This window comes from Anneissia japonica, unplaced genomic scaffold (genome assembly GCF_011630105.1).
Source record: "Anneissia japonica isolate Jap-2015-1 unplaced genomic scaffold, ASM1163010v1 scaffold287894_len555002_cov174, whole genome shotgun sequence".
In the NCBI taxonomy this organism is placed as follows: domain Eukaryota; kingdom Metazoa; phylum Echinodermata; class Crinoidea; order Comatulida; family Comatulidae; genus Anneissia; species Anneissia japonica.
The window spans coordinates 102,536-127,049 of NW_022753119.1; the positions used below are offsets into that span (position 1 = coordinate 102,536).

Genomic DNA, 24,514 nt, shown 5'->3' on the forward strand with positions numbered 1-24,514 from the left:
CTTGGTGCAGCTGCAGTAGTAAATACTTGCTGTGCAGGTGTTGTTGAACCAACCGACAGTGGTCCTGTTGTCTGAATTGGTCTGGTAGTGGTTCCTGCACCTGGCCCTCTAGTACTTGGTGCAGCTGCAGTAGTAAATACTTGCTGTGCAGGTGTTGTTGAACCAACTGACAGTGGTCCTGTTGTCTGAATTTGTTCAATAGTAGTTCCTGCACCTGGCCCTCTTGTACTTGGTGGAGCTGCAGTAGTAAATACTTGCTGTGCAGGTGTTGTTGAACCAACTGACAGTGGTCCTGTTGTATGCATTTGTTCAATAGTAGTTCCTGCACCTGGCCCTCTTGTACTTGGTGCAGCTGCAGTAGTAAATACTTGCTGTGCAGGTGTTGTTGAACCAACTGACAGTGGTCCTGTTGTCTGAATTTGCCTGGTAGTAGTTCCTGCACCTGGCCCTCTAGTACTTGGTGCAGCTGCAGTAGTAAATACTTGCTGTGCAGGTGTTGTTGACCCAACTGACAGTGGTCCTGTTGTCTGAATTGGTCCGGTAGTAGTTCCTGCTTTTTAAAAAGTATAAATAATGATTTAAAAATAGTAAACCAAAAAATTAAACAATACTGTTGATCAGTGACGTATCTAGAAGGTGCGCGGGGTGCCCTTAAAAAACTTCAGTCGCCCCCACTTGAAAAGGTCTGAAGCAAAAAAAATCATGGTCAAGTAGACGAAAACTACCTCATATCACCTTGTTTTGCATGCTAGCGCCCCTTAATTATTAAATCACTCACTTGACCTTCGCGCCCCTACAACCCCTCAAATTTCAAGACTCCCAGATATGCCACTGCAGTTGTTAAGCAAGTTTTTTTTAAATATTGTTTACTACTTCGAATTCTATACCTTCTCGTGTTGTTTTGACTGTCTGTGTGACTGCGGGTACCGTAGGTGGTTTGAAGGTAAGAGGTGGTAATGTTGTGCGTTTTCCTGCTAAAATGCTGGTTGTACCTTCAGCAATCAAAGTTGTTGGACCTGACAATTAAATAACATTTTTAATTTTGTGTAATTAGAATTATAGTATTGCATCAACTTCAAAAAAACTATGTATTATATCAACCTTTCAGATTTAAATGAAGGAATTAAATATTGCTAAATCTTGCACATGTCCTAGGTTCCTCCATGATGTACAATAAAATCTTGTGCAGATTTTATTACTAATTTAATTTTGCATTGACAATTGCATTATGTTTAAATTTTTTGGCAATCATGAAAATTTTATTGAATTTTTCAACAATATATCTTGTAAATTTATTTGTAGTGTAATAAAACTTTGTATTTATATTCGCTTAGATAAGTAATTGTATCATTAAATATAAATAGATAAATACTTGTTTGATTCCATCAAATTTATACTAGCATATTAATTTTGAATTAAACCATGTTTCTTAATTTCATTCTCTTAGATAAATAATTGTGTATAATTAAATAATCAATGCTCATATATAAATTCTATTTTTGTAATCATTGAACTTGTATATCTAAATAAAAATATTTTTAAATTGAATAATGTCTTTTAAATTTCTTAAATAATGAGGTATTGTACAATATTAATGAAATTACATGTAATACTAATTGATGTTCTACCTTATTAATTATTTAGAACTCTCTTTTCAAGCTAATTGTTTAAATTTTTTAGAATTGTATTTGTTTGCATTGTTGCTTACTTTAGGCCATGGCCTTCTTTTTGTAATTTGTCATTGTAGCGTTTATTATTTTTGTAACGGGACCTCTACGGAAACAAGCAGAAATGCTTAAAGGGTTATCCTGAAATTCTCTAATTGTTGTTTATAACTCATTTAATTTTGTACTCCGTTTATTTGTGAGAATTTTTAAATAAATCAAATCATATCAAATCAAAATTTTGATTTTTTTTTTTTTTTTTTTTTTTTTTTTTTAAATTAAATGAAACTGGGAAAAGCTGAAAACTTAAGTCATTAAGTATAATTTTATTGTGCTAATAGAATCATACCTAAAAATACAATAAAACAACAATGATTACCTGGTCCTCTAGTGCTTGGTGCAACCCATGTCGTTTGCCCTCCTGGGAAAGGTGTTAATGTACCTAGTGGTGGAACTCCAGTCGTTGGCCTAGGCCCAGTAGTTGTTGATGCACTCGGCCTTCTTGTGCTTGGAGCAGCTCCTGTTGTCGGTTCTTCTGGGAAGGGTGTTAACGTACCAAGTGGAGGAAATCCAGTTGTTGGGCTTGATGTTGTTCCTGAGTATATAAAATAAATTTGATATTTTAAAAGAATTGTTTTTCTAACAAAATTAACATCTACCAAAGCAAAGGAATCCTAACTTACTTTCTAAATAGCAGCCTAACACCTGGATACGAACACGTGGATTACGACTGCTTTGGATGGGAATAATTGTTAGAGAGGCAGCTTCAATACCAGGCTGTGGTAGAGTAATGCTGACAGAATTCAAATCATCCACATTGCCAGCAAACACCTGAAAAAAAGAAATTCAAAATGTATAATTTTAAAACACCATATTTATGATTTATATAACCCTGTCAAAGAGGGTTTTTTTTTATATTTTACTGGTTTGTTTAAAATGGGTATGTGTATTGTAAAAGTATTAAACACTAATAGTGCAGGAATCAATATAATAATCACAATTTAGCATTTCAGAAATTTTGTTTATTGTTTTAATATTATTCAGGGTATGCTTGGCACAAGTGTCAAGTGAGGATTCTTTTTTATTCTTTACTTGACGTTCCCTTTTTGATCACGGCTCTTTCAAATTAAGTTTTTGCCCTTTTTTGATCTTTTGAATTTTAACATCTAGATCCTTTTGTTTGATTTGATTTAAAAGAAAAAAATAAATGATTATTTTAATTTAATTTAGTTGAATTGAATATCTTAAAATAGGACCAAAAAATATGAGTGTTGATCAAAGGTTTTTTTTTAAATCCTTTGTGAACCAGGTTTGTTTATAGTTATGAATTACAAAATGTAGTAATTAACAACTTTTTCATAAAGAAAAGAAAAAGTATAGCATTAGAAGAATAAGGAATGCTACTAGAATTTTTCTTGAAATTTAAGTTTGGTGTATTTTTCAATGTGTTTCCATCGGAATAGTAACGGAACAAGGATTTCTCTAATGGCAGGGCAATGCCCCCACAGGCAGGGCCAGAGTTGTACTTTGGCACGAAGCACCATTCGAGGCCTGTAGCCTCAAGCCGAGAGGCTGTCTTCCCCCACCCCCAATGAGAAAATGTTTTGGTAATACCAAGTCACTAATAACTGGTCAAAATGTCATTTGATGGTCTCTTTTTGTATCTAATCGACATCCAAACTATAGGCCTATCCAATTCAGGCCAACCTTTCGCACCGTCACTGCATCGGAAAATACATTTTTAATATTAACATCACTCTTTATGCAGAATATTTCTCTATGATGTAGCTACCATAATTGTTGGCCAATAAGAGACTAATCATACTTTATTCGCATTGCACTCAAATAATGACCTTTCTTCTATTTTCTTAGTCAAGATTTTGCTCTCTATTCACTTTTATTTATTTACTTTTCTCTGAATTATTAGACTCAGGGCCAATGATATGCCAACAGCTAACCTAATTACTTTACTATGTGGCAATCCTTTGACAAGACAAGCATACCGTATACACAAGATGCTCTCCATAATAAGTCTCATTATGAAGCTCAGCAAGTGGTCTTCTTTTGGTCATGGGAAAAATTCATGTTTCCATGACAGGAATTGAACACAGAACCCTGGGATTGGAAGGCAAGCACCTTAACCATCAATCTATTCAACTCCACTCTCCCTTCTAAAATTACTTTTTAGAAATGACTGTTGCATTTGACATGAATTAATCACCAAAACTTTAAGCATTGCAACTACGTACACTAGAGCCATCTTCAGCCAAGACATCAAGTAGGGTACCAGGTTTACCCGGAGGTATGTATTTTAAAGAGAATGCCTCCAAATATTCGTTACTACCAGAACCTCCACCTAGTAAATTCAGTGCAGTCACTAAAGCTGGAACTTCCAAATTGACAGTTGCAATTTCCTCAATGGCCGACGTTGTCCAACCGTAGATTCCATTTTGGTCAGGTCTGCTGACAAAATTTAGACGAGGATCTGAGCTATCAGCAATATCTATCACATCAGAGCAAGGTCCTGAAACAAGAAATATTTTTTATAAGTGTTCTTGTAATTTTGAATGCATATAAAAAACATTAAAAATAATTACCAAAATATTCTTCTCTTGGGCAGACAGAGATAGTTAATAAAAAGCCTTGGCCAAAGTTACAAGGCAAATAGGTAGTGTGCACTTTTGAATGTTGATGGTTATTTACATTCAGATTCATATTTATTTACTCAATGCATATGGTGGTAATAAGACAGTAATAATAAAGATGCAAACAAAATAAAATGTAATTGTGTCTGGAGAAGTCAAATAAGGCCAAATGGCTTTACGGCTGGCTAAATCAGAGAAAAAATGAAAAGTAATTTGTTCCAGGATCAAAGACAGGACAAAACACGACGTAACGAACACAAGGGAACAACGACGAAAGGAAAAACGACAATATTTTTATTTTTAATTAATAAATTTATGATGTAGAGTACATTATAAGTCCATTTCGCATGAACTTCGAACTTCTCAAAGCACTCTGTTTACTGGTTATTAAATTCCGAATCAGGCATGTAATTCATCAATATTCATCAATGCAAATTTCATTCCGACTCATTCACACCCTATAAGGTACCCAATTCTACTCTTGGGGAAAGAGAGGCAAACTTAGATAAAGGTGTTTTGCCTAAGCATACAAGCAGTGTGACACATACAGTACCCCCTGAGGCTCAAAGTCCAACTGTTGCAACAGCACTGACAATCATTTATATTTACTCTACTCAATTTATCTACAACACCAATTATAAATCATATGTTTGATAAAAAAAAAAAGAATTCTGAAACATTTTATTATAATTAACTTAATTTTTACCTTATCTCCATCTATATGGCAGTTAAACAGTAATAGAGTCATTTTAATAGTGATAGAGTCAGTACAAAGTTAGTATAAAGTCAAATCTAGAGTGTATTTTATTATGTCTTTCGCAATTAGGTTATTTTGTTAACTTTACTGCACTGTGTATACTTACCTAATGTTTGCCAATTCATATGTGTTGTACTTTCATGTTGAGTAGTGGCAACACCCATTGTTGATGGAGCTTGAGTGGTTGTTGAAAACATTGGAGTTGTAACTAGAAATACAAATGACACATTTACAACATTAGAACTTCATAATCTGGTAATGGAGAAAACATCATACTAAATATGAATTAAATAATAAAATGGATGTAGATATCATTATTAATAATTTAATGGTATACTGCCATACATATGCTAAAAGGGACAGTGTAACATAACAATCATCATTTTAGTATGTTCTTTTAGGGTGGAGAGTGAGAGGAAACAAGTTTTGTTGTGTAATCCATTAAATGGGGACTACTCTTTACAACATTTTTACACAGATCTTCTAGCTTTCGTACCTGTTTTTTCACATCCAAGCAGCTGAAGACGCAGACGTATGTCAACATTTTTTTTGAAAACTTGAAAGGCTAAGGCATTGGTAACGATGCTTCCAAGATAATTTGGAATATCAATTCTTTTAGGATCTGAATCATTTGTATTGCCAACAAAAGTCTGGGAAGAAAGAAAAAATATAATATTAGAGTGATATTAGTGGATGGTCCTATTTTTGTCATAGGGATGTTCTTGAACGAATATTGGCAATAGTTGGTTTATCCCAAGTAGGTATTCACAAAATAATCTTATATATAGGATGGTTCATTGCAAAATGTGTAATGTCTTAACCAATACCTTTGGTTGAGTAGATACTCCTGAAGTAACAGTTACATATTTCTGGGAAAATGGAGGCAAGAAAGATAACTGAAACCTCTCAGTATATGCATTAGTTCCTGCACCACCTCCAAGCATGATAATCCCAGTGATCTCAACAGTCTCTGGTAACGAAATTAGAAGTACTGGTGTTTGAACACGAGCTGGAGACCAGCCATATGTTCCATCTTCATTTGGTTCACTATCAAAATCCAGTTGAGCAGGATTTTCAGGTCCCAGATCAATGACCTTGTTGCATACTACAGTAAATGGAAAAGATACAAAGAAACATTTATTGTTTTAGATAGTATCAAGGCAATATTAATAATTGTGTTGTGCAAGTATGCGGCAAAGCAGTAAAGCTGCATCTCTAAAAAGAGATTAGATTCTGAGACTGTTCACTTGTTTATGCCATTCAGCAAAGCACTTTATCTATGTAGTCTTTCTCCTTTCCGGGAGCATAAACTATTGTACCAGATATGTGTGAATACCAATATGCATATTAGGACCAAAATAAAATTGTTGTGTTGTTCAGGGCTCACTACAATCAACAAATCAGGGTTTGTTGGTTGGGAGGGATTTTGTTTTTTAATATTTAAAGCCTAGGCCTAAATTCTTGGTTCACAGAGCCATAACAAACCCCATTCATTTTGACTAGTAACTTTTACACATCATACAAGTATTTTGAGACCTTCCTTAGAGAAAAAATATATATTGGGTTGGTTTGATATGGACAACACAAAAACTTCTACATACTGTACTAGTTCAAAAAATATGGAAATCCTCAAGTACCATATTACTTCATGTAAATCTGGAATTAAGCATAAGTCTTGCAACAGATTTGCAAAAAAAGACACTTACTAAAAGGTGTTGTAAACTTCATAGTTGTCTGCTCAGGGGCAGGTGTTGTACCAAGCACTGAAGTTGTCCTAACAACTGATGTTGTTAATGGTCTAGTTGTTTGACGCTCCGTTAATGTTGGAACCACAATCTCCACGGTTGATGGTGCTTCAGTCGTGATGACACTAGCCTGACCAGTTGTTGTGATACCAGGTGTAGTAAACACACTTGGAATACCAATCGTGGTTTGACTCGGTGGACCAGCAGTTGTTGAGTATGCAGCAATAGTGCTCACTTCTGGAGAAAGTACAATGATTCAATTACATTTCATGTTTGAAAAAAGTATCATAATAGCTGAAACAAATCTTCTGAATATGAATAAAGCCAAGCACTCACTCTGTTGTACAACGGTCGCAAACCGACAAATCCAACTTCGTTCCCTGTGAGCGTTAGACTAATTAAAGGAGCTAGGCCTATAGCTTAGTGGTTAAGACGTTTACCTTATTCACATGGTCCACAGTTTAAAACATGCGATGCACAAGGCTGTTTTCACATGGTTAAAATCAACTACACTCCATTAGTCTCATAAACAGAATTATGAGATTTATTTAAAAAAAACTACTGTAAACATAATACTAACCTTCTTTCTTGCAACCGAGGGGCTGCATCCTAAGTCTTACTTCATGTTGTTCATTGAATGGGCGAATGATAATACGGGAAGTGAAGATAACATCAACCAATTGTACCAGTTGAGCAGTGTTGTCATCAGAGTTGCCAGGATACAACTGAAATTACAGCAAAATAGTTGTAGTAATAACAATAAAGTGGACATGAATTTACATAATAACAATTCTTTATTAGATTTACAAATTTCACAAACAAAGGTGAATTTACGAATTTTTTCTTAACACCTTAAGACTTAAGAATCAATCAAATATGATCTACCTGGAGGCCTTCTGGAGGTGACACTGTCAACACATTTTCCTGTTCGTCCATGTACATGACTTGAAACTGTTCGACATATGCGTTTGATGTTAGTCCCCCACCTTGGATGAGGACAGCGCTAACGTACGATGGCTCGTCCAAAACCGCTACAACATAAGGTTCATCTTCAGTAGGTGTCCAGCCATAAATGCCATCAACATCTGGAGGACTGTCCAGATATGCTTCTGGGTTTACAGTCAAGAATGGTAGAGACTCCTGGCAGACAACTGAAGAAATAAGGTTACTTTATGATTAAAAACCAACCATCAAAATTTTAGATTAAAATTATCAAAAACAAAGCAATTTTAACCATAATGTTTTTCAATATTATTATTATTATTATTATTATTATTAAAATTATGCAAAATAGTAATCTAAAAAAAAACACTGGAATAAACTAAATTACTGAGGCAAATTGATGGAGACAAAACATCTACTAAGATCCACAACAGCACTTAATTTTTGAAATATTTTGTAAAATTGTAATTGATTTTGTAATAATTAATTACTTACCTTCGGTTGGTGCAGGTTCCAATGTTGTTGTACCTGCGAATGATAAGTAATATTATATACTGTATTAACCACAGAAAATCAAAACGATGTATAATAAAACCTACATAAATGGGCAATTTACTTCACATTTTTTACCATGTTCAATATCTCACACATAGAGCAATATTTAAAATTTGATTCAGATTCTGTGGGTACAACCAAGACATAGAAATCCTGGATTTACCCATGTGAACATCTGACAAAAAATAAGAAAAATAAAACATACTAGATTTGTTATTTCCACAAACAAATGCAATTGTGATGTGGAGAAATTTAAAAATAAAAACAGAAACAGCAGAAACTTGAGAAATCTTATTACCTTCAACAATACATCCAAGCAGCTGTACTCGTAATCTTATCATTTTGTCAACATTAATGATTCGCATCATGATAACAGATGCATATACTGGAGTAGGCAGAGCTACAGTGACTGGTGTAGTGTCATCTGTGTTACCATCAAATAACTAACATTGATTAAAAAAAAAAATGAGAAAAAAAAAATGTCTAATTAAAAGGCTGTATGTTACATGCTTTCATTTTATAATTTTTATTACACAAAGCTTAATTTAATTCTATTCTACTTTTTCTCAGTTGGTGAGTTTGGCATAGATTGCAGGATGTCAAAAAATGTCTTTTAATATTTACCCCTGGAATGGTATGAAGCGCACCAGGTTCATCTGGTTTGGTGTACATGAGAGTGAATCGTTCCACATAAGCATTCGAGATAGGTCCACCACCAAGGAGTACCACAGCAGTCACTGTTTGAGGTGAAGCCAGTTCTAGCGTAACCAATGTATCATCAGATACAGGCGCCCAACCAAAGACACCAGTCTGATCTGGTTCACTGTCAACCAACAATCTTGTATCAGTTGAAGGTGCCAAATCCAAAGACTTATCACAAACACCTGTAGGTAGCAAATTAGAATTTAATTATCTTGCAATTATATGCATTCTTTATTAGTAATTAATAAGTATTTACACCAGCAATATTATGCAAACTACAGTCAAGTTCTAAGGACCCTATTGAGAGGCGAAAGGTGCCATTACTTAATGAAAAAAAAAACATTTGAAGGAAATACTGGTTCCTAAGGCTTAAATTTTCTATAAGGTCCGAAATAACTTTAAGTCAGTCACTCTGTTTTATACATACTTAGGCTACTTTATAATAAAACTGCACAGAGTTCTTCGCAGCTTCACACAATATGAAGAAGATGAATACTGATTGTGTTTAATAAAGTTTATGAAGGGTTATTTGGTAGGCATTATGAATGACTTCAGCATTGCCTTATTTTTTTACAATATGTAGAATAATCATTATAAAACTGTGGTTTCATTTACTTGGTGTCACTGATGTTGCTGGTTTTTGTGGTGTCGCCGATGGAGTACTTGGTCTCATTGATGTAATAACTGAGCCTGGAGTGGTTGTTACTTCAGCAGACGTAGTTTGTTCTGGTTGTGCAGGAGTGGTAGCACGTGGCTGTGTTGTTCCTGCAAGATATGATTAATAATTTAACATAATAATAGTGATTGTGAAGTTGTATTTAAAATACAATATACAATTAATTGTTTTAAAATTGTTTCATTGTGGTTTAGCGCAGTGGCTGTGGTTCAATCCCCCGCTGTGCATTTCGCTTGTGTTATGCAAGGCATTTTACTTGCAGTTGCCTCTCAACACTAGGAGTACAAGTGGGTATCTGGTAGGCTCAAACAGAAAATGCACTGACTGCAGCTGCAACATTATAGAATTCTTCACAGGGAGCTAAGTATGTGTTCCATATGGGCTTGATCCAATGACCGGGGATAAAAATGTTAAGCGTTTAGAGGCTGTGCTGGTATGAAGAGTCTAAGTCTAACATATGATTGTTTATTCAGACAAGTGCCTTGGGCCCAGAATCAGCGAAGTCCCCAAGACAAAAGTCTGGAGCCCAAACTTAGCTATAATATTCAAAAATATATTTTAAAAAAAGTGATAGGCCATGTTATATTATAATTTGTGTTTTAAATTAAATATTTTGTAGAAGCACACTTCACCATCCATACCTTTACTGGTTGTACTTATAAATGGTGGAATCGTCGTTCCTGGTCTTGCTGTTGTAGCTACAAATAAAAAAGAAACATGATATATAAGAATAATCTAGCAGACAAGAAAAGCAAACCAACCTAATTTAATCAAACAAAAAATTTAAATATTATAATTATAAAAACATACATACATATCCAATAACTTATATTTGGTTTTCATATATTTTTACAGTACATGTTAAGAAGGTGGGATGAAAAAATAAATAAAACCAAAACAAAATGCACATAATGCACTCAGACAAAACAATGTTTCAAATTTGAATATAATTAATCATGACCAAACTTTAGCACTTACACTAAAAAATATCTGAATGATGTTCTAAAAAATGTGTTATTACATTTCAGAAGGATGCATGTCTGCTCATTTCATTAGATTTCAACCAATAATGCCTATGTACAATTGTTGGTAATGGGTATATTCGGAGCAGTCAATCAAACTTAACAACTGACCAATCAAGACAGGGCCTGAAATATATGTGCGTCTCACAAACACACACCTTAGCAACAACATATTTAAGGGGCGGGGCTTGGTGGAAAGGTCCATTATTGGAAATTTCTATGTTTCTAAGGATCAAAAATGTTTTGCAATGCTTTTTAAATACATTCTTTCTATAAAACACATGATTTCAGGAAATCAGTTCAGTCATTTAAAAAAAATATTTATATACATAGATTTACCTTCATGTTCACAACCAAGGACTTGAAGTCTTAGTCTGATGTTGTTATTGTTGGTATTCAAAACACGGATAGTCAATGATGATGCAAACACAGGTGTTGATAATTTTATGGTTTTAACAGTAGAATCATCATTATTTCCTTCATAACTCTATAATGAATAAAAGCAACATTTGCCTTACAAGATTATTACTCACTAAATAAGATGTCTGCATAAGTAATTGAATAACTGAATATTTATAATTTCAATTCATGATTTGCATAATATATCAGTTGTCTCAACAGTCATTTAATCACATTAAAATAAATGTTTGTAAACAATTATAAATCTAAGAATTATAGCTTTGATACTGTTTAATAAATTGCGTTTGCTAAGGTGGTGAATTATTCAAATTAAACTATTTGTTTTCGTAATTATATAACCCAACATTAAAAAATGTCATAATTTGGTTAACTAGTTCACCAAGTAGTAGACTATACATGATTTTACTATTCATATCAAACTACATTTCTTACTTAATTCATAAAACTGAATATTCATAAATACTGATAATGAATAATATGCATAATTTACCAGTTGTCCAGGTGGTGGATTCACTGGTAGTAATCCAGGCATTGAAGGTGAAACATACATCAATGTCAAACGCTCAACATATGCATCACTTCCTGGACCGCCTCCTAATATGTTCAAACCTGTAACAATCATTGGTTCCAAGAGATCAACACTCAACAGGTTGAAGTCACCTACACTAGGTGTCCAGCCATAGACACCGTCTTCTGGTGAGCTCTCAAATGGCAGCTTGGAGTCAGCTGGCAGATTCAGTGGAATGATGTTCTGACAAACATCTGCAAACATAATTGAGCTTTTATTTATTCAAGTATTTCAACAATTATTACACTGGCAATAATATTTATCACTTGCCTTTACTTCCCAATTTTATTTAACATAAGGTACATTTAAACATATAGAAAATACTTACGAGGAGTTGTCAATTCTCCAGGTATTGATGTACTTGGAGCGGCCGGGGCAGTGGTCTGAATGCCTGCTGGTCCTGTGGTACCTGGGAATGCTGGTCCTGTGGTACCGATCTCTGCTGGTCCTGTTGTACTTGCAAATGGTGGAAGAGTGGTCACTGGCTTAACTGTCGTTGCTACAGATACAGGTAACAAACAAACATCAATAAATAACAAAATTACTGTTTAGAAATTAAATTAATGACAATACATAACATTTAATTTTATTTATTAAGTTATTAAACCTATGCAAACACAATATTTCCAAAGATGACTGTCAAAGAATTGGACCATTATTTAAAGAAATACTTTTAAAAACTACCTTCATGTTCACAACCAAGAACTTGAAGCCTTAGTCTGATGTTGTTATTGTTGGTATTCAAAACACGGATAGTCAACGATGATGCAAACACAGGTGTTGATAATTTAATAGTTTTAACAGTTGAATCATCATCATTTCCTTCATAACTCTATAAAGAATAAAAACAAGATTAATTAACTAATAACATCTTACAAGATTATTGCACACTAGATACGATTTCTGCATAAGTAATTAAATAACTGAATAGTTATATCATTTATAATTATTAATTTGCATACACAAATCAATGGAGAACACGAGACACGTGGAACTACTTGATCCAGCACTTTTAAAGGAGGTTCACTTTCAACGAACACCGAAAAGGAAATGAGGACGTTTGTTAGGGAGACGGTTCGTACATGGCACCCTGGGTCGGACTGTTCCATTTATTTCGAAGGGGTGTTCCGTTTGGGAACAATGGCAATTAGTCGGTTTATCCAGGTAAGTATTCACGAAATAGACTAATATATCAATTGCCTCAATAGTTATTTATTTCACATAAAAATATCTGTTTGCAAACTATTATACAATCTAATAATTATAGATTTTATAATAATTGATTTGCAGTAGTTAAGGTGGTGGATTATTAAAAAATCTATTTGTTTCCAAGCAATTATATAACCCGACATTTCTAAATTTGATATTTAATAATTTGGTTATTTAAAGAGTCACCGAGTAGTAACTATTCGTTACTCATACGAATTTAAATTTCTTACTTAATTCATTAAATTGAATATTCATAAATATTGATAATGTATAATATGCATAATTTACCAGTTGTCCAGGTGGTGGATTCACTGGTAGTAATCCAGGCATTGAAGGTGAAACATACATCAATGTCAAACGCTCAACATATGCATCACTTCCTGGACCGCCTCCTAATATGTTCAAACCTGTAACAATCATTGGTTCCAAGAGATCAACACTCAACAGGTTGAAGTCACCTACACTAGGTGTCCAGCCATAGACACCGTCTTCTGGTGAGCTCTCAAATGGCAGCTTGGAGTCAGCTGGCAGATTCAGTGGAATGATGTCCTGACAAACATCTGAAAACATAATTGACATTTTATTTATTCAAGTATTTCAACAATTATTACACTGGCAATAATATTTATCACTTGCCTTTACTTTCCAATTTTATTTAACAAAAGGTACATTTAAACATATAGAAAATACTTACGAGGAGTTGTCAATTCTCCAGGTATTGCTGTACTTGGAGCAGCCGGGGCAGTGGTCTGAATGCCTGCTGGTCCTGTGGTACCAATCTCTGCTGGTCCTGTTGTACCAATCTCTGCTGGTCCTGTTGTACTTGCAAATGGTGGAAGAGTAGTCACTGGCTTGACTGTCGTTGCTACAGATACAGGTAATAAACAAACATCAATAAATAACAAAACTACTGTTTAGAAATTAAATAGATGACAATACACATTTAATTTCATTCATGAATTTATTAAACCTATTCAAACGCAATACTTCCGAAAATGACTGTCAAAGAATTGAACCATTATTTAAGGAAATACTTTTAAAAATTACCTTCATGTTCACAACCAAGAACTTGAAGTCTTAGTCTGATGTTGTTATTGTTGGTATTCAAAACACGGATAGTCAACGATGATGCAAACACAGGTGTTGATAATTTAATAGTTTTAACAGTTGAATCATCATCATTTCCTTCATAACTCTATAAAGAATAAAAACAAGATTAATTAATTAATAACATCCTAAAAGACTATTGCACACTAGATACGATTTCTGCATAAGTAATTAAATAACTGAATAGTTATATCATTTATAATTATTAATTTCCATACACAAATCAATGGCGAACACAAGACATGTGGAACTACTTGATCCAGCACTTCTGAAGGAGGTTCACTTTCAACGAACGCAGAAAAGGAAATGAGGACGTTTGTTAGGGAGACAATTCGTACGTGGCGCCCTGGGTCGCACTGTTCCATTTATTTCGAAGGGGTGTTCTGTTTGGGAACAATGGCAATTAGTCGGTTTATCCAGGTAAGTATTCACGAAATAGACTAATATATCAATTGCCTCAATAGTTATTTATTTCACATAAAAATATCTGTTTGCAAACTTATGTGTAATCTAATAATTATAGATTTTATAATAATTAATTTGCAGTAGTTAAGGTGGTGGATTATTAAAAAATCTATTTGTTTCCAAACAATTATATAACCCGACATTTCTAAATTTGATATTTAATAATTTGGTTATTTAAAGAGTCACCGAGTAGTAACTATTCGTTACTCATACGAATTTAAATTTCTTACTTAATTCATTAAACTGAATATTCATAAATATCGATAATGTATAATATGCATAATTTACCAGTTGTCCAGGTGGTGGATTCACTGGTAGTAATCCAGGCATTGTAGGTGAAACATACATCAATGTCAATCGCTCAACATATGCATCACTTCCTGGACCGCCTCCTAATATGTTCAAACCTGTGACAATCATTGGTTCCAAGAGATCGACACTCAACAGGTTGAAGTCACCTACACTAGGTGTCCAGCCATAGACACCGTCTTCTGGTGAGCTCTCAAATGGCAGCTTGGAGTCAGCTGGCAGATTCAGTGGAATGATGTCCTGACAAACATCTGCTTGCACACTAGATACGATTTCTGCATAAGTAATTAAATAACTGAATATCACTTGCCTTTACTTTCCAATTTTATTTAACATAAGGTACATTTAAACATATAGAAAATACTTACGAGGAGTTGTCAATTCTCCAGGTATTGCTGTACTTGGAGCGGCTGGGGCAGTGGTCTGAATTCCTGCTGGTCCTGTGGTACCTGGGAATGCTGGTCCTGTGGTACCGATCTCTGCTGGTCCTGTTGTACTTGCAAATGGTGGAAGAGTAGTCACTGGCTTGACTGTCGTTGCTACAGATACAGGTAATAAAATAAACATCAATAAATAACAAAACTACTGTTTAGAAATTAAATTGATGACAATACATAACATATAATTTTATTTATTAAGTTATTAAAAATATTCAAATGCAATATTTCCAAAAATAACTGACAAAGAATTGAATCATTATTTAAGGAAATACTTTTAAAAACTACCTTCATGTTCACAACCAAGAACTTGAAGTCTTAGTCTGATGTTATTATTATTGGTATTCAAAACACGGATAGTCAACGATGATGCAAACACAGGTGTTGATAATTTAATCGTTTTAACAGTTGAATCATCATCATTTCCTTCATAACTCTATAAAGAATAAAAACAAGATTAATTAATTAATAACGTCTTACAAGATTATTGTACACTAGATACGATTTCTGCATAAATAATTAAATAACTGAATATTTATATCATTTATAATTATTAATTTGCATAATATATTAATTGCCTCAATAGTTACATATTCACACAAAAATATCTGTTTGCAAACTTTTATATAATCAAAAAATTATAGATTTAACAATTAATTTGCAGTAGTTAAGGTGGTGAATTATTTAAAAAATTATTTGTTTCCAAGCAATTATATAAGCCAACATTTAAAAATTAGATGTTTAATAATTTGGTTAATTAAACAGTCACTGAGCAGTAAACTATTCATTCCACATAAGAATTTTAATTTCTTACTTAATTCATTAAACTGAATATTCATAAATATTGATAATAAATAATATGCATAAATTACCTGTTGTCCAGGTGGTGGATTCACTGGTAGTAATCCAGGCATTGAAGGTGAAACATACATCAATGTCAATCGCTCAACATATGCATCACTTCCTGGACCGCCTCCTAATATGTTCAAACCTGTAACAATCATTGGTTCCAAGAGATCGACACTCAACAGGTTGAAGTCACCTACACTAGGTGTCCAGCCATAGACACCGTCTTCTGGTGAGCTCTCAAATGGTAGCTTGGAGTCAGCTGGCAGATTCAGTGGAATGATGTCCTGACAAACATCTGCAAACATAATTGAGCTTTTATTTTATTCAAAGTATTTCAACATTATTACACAGGTAATAATATTTATCACTTGCCTTTACTTTCCAATTTTATTTAACATAAGGTACATTTAAACATATAGAAAATACTTACGAGGAGTTGTCAATTCTCCAGGTATTGCTGTACTTGGAGCGGCTGGGGCAGTGGTCTGAATGCCTGCTGGTCCTGTGGTACCTGGGAATGCTGGTCCTGTGGTACCGATCTCTGCTGGTCCTGTTGTACTTGCAAATGGTGGAAGAGTGGTCACTGGCTTGACTGTCGTTGCTACAGATACAGGTAACAAACAAACACCAATAAATAACAAAAGTACTGTTTAGAAATTAAATTGATGACAATACCTAACATTAATTTTATTTATGAAGTTATTAAACCTATTCAAACACAATATTTCCGAAAATGACTATCAAAGAATTGAACCATTATTTAAGGAAATACTTTAAAAAAATTACCTTCATGTTCACAACCAAGAACTTGAAGTCTTAGTCTGATGTTGTTATTATTGGTATTCAAAACACGGATAGTCAACGATGATGCAAACACTGGTGTTGATAATTTAATCGTTTTAACAGTTGAATCATCATCATTTCCTTCATAACTCTATAAAGAATAAAAACAAGATTAATTAATTAATAACATCTTACAAGACTACTGCACACTAGATTCAATTTCTGCATAAGTAATTAAATAACTTAATATTTATATCATTTTTAAATTAATAATTTGCATAATATATCAATTGTCTCAATAGTTATTTATTCACATAAAAACATCTGTTTGCAAACTATCTTATAACCTAATAATTATAGATTTCATAATGATTAATTTGCAGTAGTAAGGTGGTGGATTATTAAAAATCTATTTGTTTCCCAGCAATTATATAACCCAACATTTCAAAATAATTTGGTTAATTATACAGTCACCGAGTAATAAACTATTCATTACTCATGCGAATTTAAATTTCTTACTTAATTCATTAAACTGAATATTCATAAATACTGGTAATGAATAATATGCATAATTTACCTGTTGTCCAGGTGGTGGATTCACTGGTAGTAATCCAGGCATTGAAGGTGAAACATACATCAATGTCAATCGCTCAACATATGCATCACTTCCTGGACCGCCTCCTAATATGTTCAAACCTGTGACAATCATTGGTTCCAAGAGATCAACACTCAACAGGTTGAAGTCACCTACACTAGGTGTCCAGCCATAGACACCGTCTTCTGGTGAGCTCTCAAATGGCAGCTTGGAGTCAGCTGGCAGATTCAGTGGAATGATGTCCTGACAAACATCTGCAAACATAATTGACATTTTAGTTATTCACAGTATTTTAACAATCATTACACTGGCAATAATATTTATCACTTGCCTTTACTTTCCAATTTTACTTAACATAAGGTACATTTAAACATATAGAAAATACTTACGAGGAGTTGTCAATTCTCCTGGTCCTGTGGTACCTGGGAATGCTGGTCCTGTGGTACCGACCTCCGCTGGTCCTGTTGTACTTGCAGATGGTGGAAGAGTGGTCACTGGCTTAACTGTTGTTGCTACAAATATAGGTAATAAACAAACATCAACAAACGTTAAAGCTTTTATTTAGAAATTAAATTAATGACAATACCTAAAATTTGACTTCACTTATGAAGTTATTAAACCTATTCAAACACAATATTTCCCTAAATGACTATCAAAGAATTGAACCATTATTTAAGGAAATACTTTTAAAAAATTACCTTCATGTTCACAACCAAGAACTTGAAGTCTTAGTCTGATGTTGTTATTATTGGTATTCAAAACACGGATAGTCAACGATGATGCAAACACTGGTGTTGATAATTTAATCGTTTTAACAGTTGAATCATCATCATTTCCTTCATAACTCTATAAAGAATAAAAACAAGATTAATTAATTAATACATCTTACAAGATTATTGCACACTAGATACGATTTTTGCATAAGTAATTAAATAACTGAATATTTATATCATTTTTAAATTATTAATTTGCATAATATATCAATTGTCTCAATAGTTATTTATTCACATAAAAATATCTGTTTGCAAACTATCATATAACCTAATAATTATAGATTATATAATGATTAATTTGCAGTAGTTAAGGTGGTGGATTATTAAAAAATCTTCTTGTTTCCAAGCAATTATATTGAGCAGTAAGCTATTCATTACACATAAGAATTTAGATTTCTTACTTAATTCATTAAACTAAATATTCTTAAATATTGATAATGAATAGTATGCATAATTTACCTGTTGTCCAGGTGGTGGATTCACTGGTAGTAATCCAGGCATTGAAGGTGAAACATACATCAATGTCAAACGCTCAACATATGCATCACTTCCTGGACCGCCTCCTAATATGTTCAAACCTGTAACAATCATTGGTTCCAAGAGATCAACACTCAACAGGTTGAAGTCACCTACACTAGGTGTCCAGCCATAGACACCATCTTCTGGTGAGCTCTCAAATGGAAGCTTGGAGTCAGCTGGCAGATTCAGTGGAATGATCTCCTGACAAACATCTGAAAACATAATTGCCATTTTAGTTATTCAAAGTATTTCAATTCAGTAATAAAAAATTATTACACTGGCAAGGAACAACTTTTGTGTTCTTTTAAAGGACGCCATCTAGTTCGTGACTGCACTTCGAGATAGGATTGCGTTTCAATGAAACCCCCAGAGTAGGTATTCTTGCAGTTTTAATACTCCTTGATTTCATGGCAAGGGTATTCATACTTATAATGCATATACAAACATGTTTTAATGTTTTTCTACTTTTCCCGGGTTCTGTAGGAACATGTCACATATCGAGTGTGTGAATACCAAAATGGAGAAAGTCATAATGGAGAAAAGGATATTTTGACAAATCGACAATATGGAGATAAAAATCACTGGAAATTTGTGCTTAATGTAAATCTCAACTAGCTGTCTACATTAAGTTTGTCACTGAATCATCTTACGTGGCGTTGTTTGGACACCTGGCTGTATTGTGGTTTGCAATGTATGTCCAACTGGTGCTACATCGGTAACGCTAGGATTGGTTAATATTTGTGGCTGCCAAGTTGTTATCACTATAAACACAGAAAGACAGTAAATAAACAAACAAACATTTAATATTTTAAAAATATGGAAAACTGAAGTAAAACATTCAACTGATCATTTAAAGGATTAAGCAAGTTCACAGATCAACACACTTAAGTGATTTACAAGCTTTTTACATACATTTCTAATATGAAAACCGAACACAAAGTTTTTAGAACAGGGCTAAGTTTTCTGTGAAAATGTGTAAAAAAAAAATTCTTGTCAAGCCAAAAGGCTCATAGAAGCTTGGACTTAACCCCAGTTTTAAGTAGCATGAAGCAGATGAAAGTGCGATGTTCCCCTTGGGTGGGATGCTGGTCCACTGCAGGTTACACCCAGCAATTTGCTGGTACCCATTGATACAGCTAGGTAGACTGAAGGAATGCAGATAAAGTGCCTTGCTCAAGGACCCAACCACAATGCACGGTGAAGGATTGAGACCCTGACTTCGAGGTTGGAAAACCAAACCATTTCACTGCGCCAAGCCGCTTCCACCAACTGTTAGGAATTAACGTTAAGAATACACTGATATTTATCTGACCTCGCTCATAGCATCCTAAAACTTGCACTCGAAGACGGGCAGGCCTAACTTGGGGTGCAATACGAATGGACAATTTCTCAGTGATAATCACATCAGGTAGTGTCAAAACTGCCACGCTTGAATCATCCACATTTCCATCGAACACCTTGAAAAAAATAGTAATAAAATAAACACTGTAGTTACATTTTCGGTAATTTATTAAAAGAAAAATCTCAATTGGATTTTATCTATGTCCACTTTATTTATTACCTGAATAATTAATTAGCAATTTCATGTTTATATTGGCATTTTTAAACAGTTGTTTTTAGATTATATACAGATATATATATATATTTCTGAATAATATATACAAATAGATAATAACAGTGCTTGAACAGAAACATGTTATAATCATATTAAGCATAGCCCTTCAACAAGAAGTTCCTTTTGTGGGCCTTTTGTGAAAAAGTAACTCTGGTAGAGGGATTATGCTTGATAGGATTATAACATCATGTTCCTATTCAAGTACTGTTATTAATATTTATTCATTTGTTTATATTGTGTTTTATTTTGAGTATTATTTCTGAATAATGATTTATTCAACATAATTAATATTATAAACACAAAACAAGTAATATAATGTTTATTTTAATGTGTGTAAATTGTTGAATACCAAATTGGTGGAAGTTAGCTACCCTTTCTAATTTCAGACTTTTTTGATTTGCGTTACCAAATTTTGTCCATTGACCAAACAAAACATTTAAAACAAAATACATTAAAAAAATAAAAACATTAAGATTATTATCAAGAGCAAACCTAATTACTCTCTTTTATATATAATACAGTACTTTAAATACCTTTGGTGTTAATCCAGTCTCGTCCGCAACAAAAGTAGGCAGATCACTTCCAACGTCATTATACATGATCTGAAGGCGTTCAGCAAAAGAGTCACTTGAAGGCCCACCACCCAGGATGTTTATGCCGGTGATTTTGACAGGCTCTGCAAAATCGAGCACCACCACAGGAACCTCAGTGGGTGCCCAGCCATAAATACCATTAAAATCAGGTGGGCTGACAAATTTTAAGCTCTCCGGTGACTCAAAGTCTAGGGTCTTGCTACAGTAAGCTTTGAAGAAAAAACAGAACTTTGGTTACAAGCAGTCTACTACGTCATTCTTAGAAACCACAAAAAAAAAATCTTGAGGGAAAATGGCTGTCAATTTTACTCTATGTTGGCATTGATATGGTTCATCAATGTTTAGGATTTTTAGTTTCATATAGTACAATGTTAGGGTGTAGGAAAAAATACCAGTAGGATTAAATACCACAACATTGGAACAAACCATTTCATAATGGGTTATTGTTTAAGTCCCAGGACTTTTTATGAGGCGTACTAAATTAATGATATAAAATGAAACATTTTTCCAAAATATTTATTTTATTGATTTTGTAATACTGTGCTGATGTGCCAAGGAGTAATAAAAGTAGTAAAAAACAACACTGTTACCAATAGGGCAAGCTTCACCAACTACAGAATTCTTATTATAATAGAAACTTACATGTTGTTGCCAATTGAGCTGTTGATGGAATAGGTTTAGCAGTTGTGGCTGAAAAAGAAATATTTAAAAATTAAATAGATGAGCATATGATAACTTTTTTTTCTAAAAAAAAAAAAAAGAAAACACAGTAAGTGAATTTATATGCCACTAATTGAACATTCATTTAGTTATGTGACATTGCTGTAGACAACTTATACTTACTAATTTGTTTGCAACCAATAACTTTGACTTTGAGTTGAACTGGACCATACTGTTCAAGAACGCGAATAACCAGCTCAGTAGTTCTTATAGGAACTGGGAAGGTTATAAGCCTCGGAGCCATGTCATTATAATTGGCATCAAAGAACTATAAACAAAAAGTAGTATAAGCACATTATTAGTGTGTTCACAATGGAGTAATAAGGTTTAGCATGTCATGGTGGCAAAGTATAGTCTCATAGTAAAGGTAATGGTTGGTAGACTTGTATAACGCATAGTACAAAGTCTCTCTGCGCTTTCAACAAATGTCCAATAGATGTTGAATAAAAGAAACAAAAAAAAGATGAAGAAGAGATAAAGAAAAAAAGAAACAACAAATGCACTGTTATGTGTGCCATTATGCAATAGTATTCACAAATATTGTATAACTTATTATGCGTTTGTCAAAACACAACATCATACAAAAAACAATACAATTTATGAGTACAGGATTACGTGACATCATACATGTTATTACAGTGGTGAATATCACACTATATTTTCTTTCAAGCTATTTCAAAGATAAATGAATTATTTATTCTGCATTTTTCATTAAAATGTACATACAATTATTAAAATACCATTAAAATTTTGAAAAAGATGATTATCTAAAATTTTCTATGTCATATATTTACAAAAGTAGACAATAGTGAAGATGACTAGCCAAAGGGGTTTTATTTGGGTTTTCAGCGATAAGAGTGCTTGTATTTCTTGGTCAAAACACCTTATCTATGTTTGTCTTTCTCCACCTAGTAAAATGATGATGAATATTAATGATTGACTTGCTTTAATCCTGAAAGTGCGGTAGAGGTTGTACATTTAAGCGAATTGAGACTTCGGTATAATGTGCTATAATAATTCCCACTACATTACATTACATTATAGGTAGATGGTTATATGTTAGGTGGAAATTATTGACGATTTTTGTAAGTCATATCTTAAAAAGGCATGTGTTATGTCTAGCCTGGCAAGTTAAAGCTCATGTTAAGTGACCAATTAAGTTCATCCTAAGTTATTTACAGTACAGTATTTTAGTTTCAACGTACCTAAACTAGAAGATCATTTCCTTGTTAAAACAGATTTCTATGGTGCTCAGCTCAAATTCAAGGCCCGTTCTAATACCCTTGAGCATGAAACTACGCTGACATTACCATATTTTAGCATGGGCAATAAGATCAATTGTTAAGTCCAGCTTGGCAAATTAAAGTTCATGTTAAGTGACCAATTAAGTTTATCCTGATTTATTTACAGTACAGTATTTTAGTTGTTTGTTGTATTTGTTTATTCTGAATATTCCAATTGTTTATGTTCATTGCCTACTTAAGTAGCCGGTGGAAATTGACTGCCAGCGAAAGCTTGTGTTGAATAAATTACATCAAAGTTAGTCTCAGAGTGCTGCCTTTTATAATCTGTGTATATTGTTTAGACTAACACGGCTTCATTACAACTTTTGCCTACTTAACTATAAGCTTAAGATAAGTTACTTGTTAGCAGCTACACCCCTACAGTTTCTCTTTGGTCAAATAACTACTTGTGTTTACATATTCACCTAAACCATATAATCATGGAGGAATTATATTTAACGGTTTTTTGTTTTGCTGTTTCCTTTTTCATTTCTTTGTAATAGGCCTAGGCCTATGCCTTTCTGATATAACTGGCTTTCAGAATTTTTTTTTTCTTTCATTGATTGATGTTCTTGTCTTGTGTATGGATGCACCATCAAAGTGATGGGTGCTGCTTTTTCGAAAGATTTCTGAATAAATATTATTATTATTATACATGATCTATTACTGTTTCCAATGCTCAAGGCATCAATGATGAGTGACTCAAGTATATAACCAATTATAATATAAATCATAACAATAGTTAGTGTATAGATTTAAGGGCACTGTTGGAAAATAATGACCTGGATGAGCCATTTCCAATTTGCCCAAACACCCACAGGGCTTGATTGCCCTAATGGTCTTAAAAAAAATCAGTGCCTGAAACTTAAAACTAGGCCGACAACATACACTTTGCTCTGCCTCAGTGACTATTACAGATGGGATATTGGTTTCTTCAGTTAGGTACATAATCTGAAGGTTTTCGGCGTATGCATTGGTTCCTGGACCACCACCGGTAACGACCAGACCTGTGACTGTGCTGAGTTCACGTAGTGGAAGTCTTAGCATTGGAGTGCTTGTGGTTGGATTCCAGCCAAGTCCTGTACTGTTCACTAAGAATTCTTGTGGTACTGTGTCAGCAACATCTATCTCTTCATCACATACAACTGAAGAATAACAGTTATAATAAATATTATGCAAATATTTTTTTGAAATAGATAATGTTGGTTGAAACCAGCACATTTGTAATGATGATAACAATGATGGTTTTAATAATGATTACATCAATGATGATGAAAAAGATGATGATGATGGTGATGATGATGATGATGATGATGATAACAATTTTGATGATGATGATGAAGATGATAATGAAGATAAAGATGATGATAATAAAATGATGATGATGATAAAAATGAAGATGATGAAAATAATGATGATGACGATGAATATAGAGGAAATGATGATTTTGATTAGGATGATGATGATGATGACTGATGATGATAATAATTTTTAATAAGATTGTTGATTAGGGTATGCTAATATCAACAATGATCGCCATGATGACAATTATATTGATGAT

The 24,514-nt window shown here is 33.5% G+C and overlaps 1 protein-coding gene across 1 annotated transcript in view; it reads right to left on the bottom strand.

Annotated features, from left to right (window-relative positions):
- Positions 1-24,514, bottom strand: part of LOC117122685 — a 92,097-nt gene that overhangs the window by 48,389 nt on the left and 19,194 nt on the right. Inside the window, exons 32-70 of the mRNA XM_033268367.1 lie at positions 23,842-24,098; positions 21,794-21,938; positions 21,593-21,640; positions 20,891-21,159; positions 20,055-20,199; positions 19,393-19,503; positions 18,683-18,954; positions 18,149-18,296; positions 17,840-17,962; positions 17,433-17,704; positions 16,859-17,006; positions 16,503-16,673; positions 16,096-16,367; positions 15,512-15,659; positions 15,155-15,325; positions 14,766-15,037; positions 13,953-14,100; positions 13,600-13,770; positions 13,194-13,465; positions 12,381-12,528; positions 12,025-12,195; positions 11,619-11,890; positions 11,048-11,195; positions 10,328-10,384; positions 9,626-9,775; positions 8,933-9,192; positions 8,607-8,751; positions 8,249-8,281; positions 7,697-7,962; positions 7,392-7,536; positions 6,773-7,048; positions 5,894-6,171; positions 5,563-5,716; positions 5,173-5,274; positions 3,914-4,188; positions 2,348-2,495; positions 2,044-2,259; positions 888-1,016; positions 1-553 (exon numbers count right to left, since the gene is read on the bottom strand). The exon at positions 1-553 is cut by the window's left edge and continues 1 nt beyond it. Coding sequence (XP_033124258.1) covers positions 1-553; positions 888-1,016; positions 2,044-2,259; positions 2,348-2,495; positions 3,914-4,188; positions 5,173-5,274; positions 5,563-5,716; positions 5,894-6,171; positions 6,773-7,048; positions 7,392-7,536; positions 7,697-7,962; positions 8,249-8,281; positions 8,607-8,751; positions 8,933-9,192; positions 9,626-9,775; positions 10,328-10,384; positions 11,048-11,195; positions 11,619-11,890; positions 12,025-12,195; positions 12,381-12,528; positions 13,194-13,465; positions 13,600-13,770; positions 13,953-14,100; positions 14,766-15,037; positions 15,155-15,325; positions 15,512-15,659; positions 16,096-16,367; positions 16,503-16,673; positions 16,859-17,006; positions 17,433-17,704; positions 17,840-17,962; positions 18,149-18,296; positions 18,683-18,954; positions 19,393-19,503; positions 20,055-20,199; positions 20,891-21,159; positions 21,593-21,640; positions 21,794-21,938; positions 23,842-24,098 — 7,489 coding nt within the window. The remainder of the gene's footprint in view (positions 554-887; positions 1,017-2,043; positions 2,260-2,347; positions 2,496-3,913; positions 4,189-5,172; positions 5,275-5,562; positions 5,717-5,893; positions 6,172-6,772; positions 7,049-7,391; positions 7,537-7,696; positions 7,963-8,248; positions 8,282-8,606; positions 8,752-8,932; positions 9,193-9,625; positions 9,776-10,327; positions 10,385-11,047; positions 11,196-11,618; positions 11,891-12,024; positions 12,196-12,380; positions 12,529-13,193; positions 13,466-13,599; positions 13,771-13,952; positions 14,101-14,765; positions 15,038-15,154; positions 15,326-15,511; positions 15,660-16,095; positions 16,368-16,502; positions 16,674-16,858; positions 17,007-17,432; positions 17,705-17,839; positions 17,963-18,148; positions 18,297-18,682; positions 18,955-19,392; positions 19,504-20,054; positions 20,200-20,890; positions 21,160-21,592; positions 21,641-21,793; positions 21,939-23,841; positions 24,099-24,514) is intronic.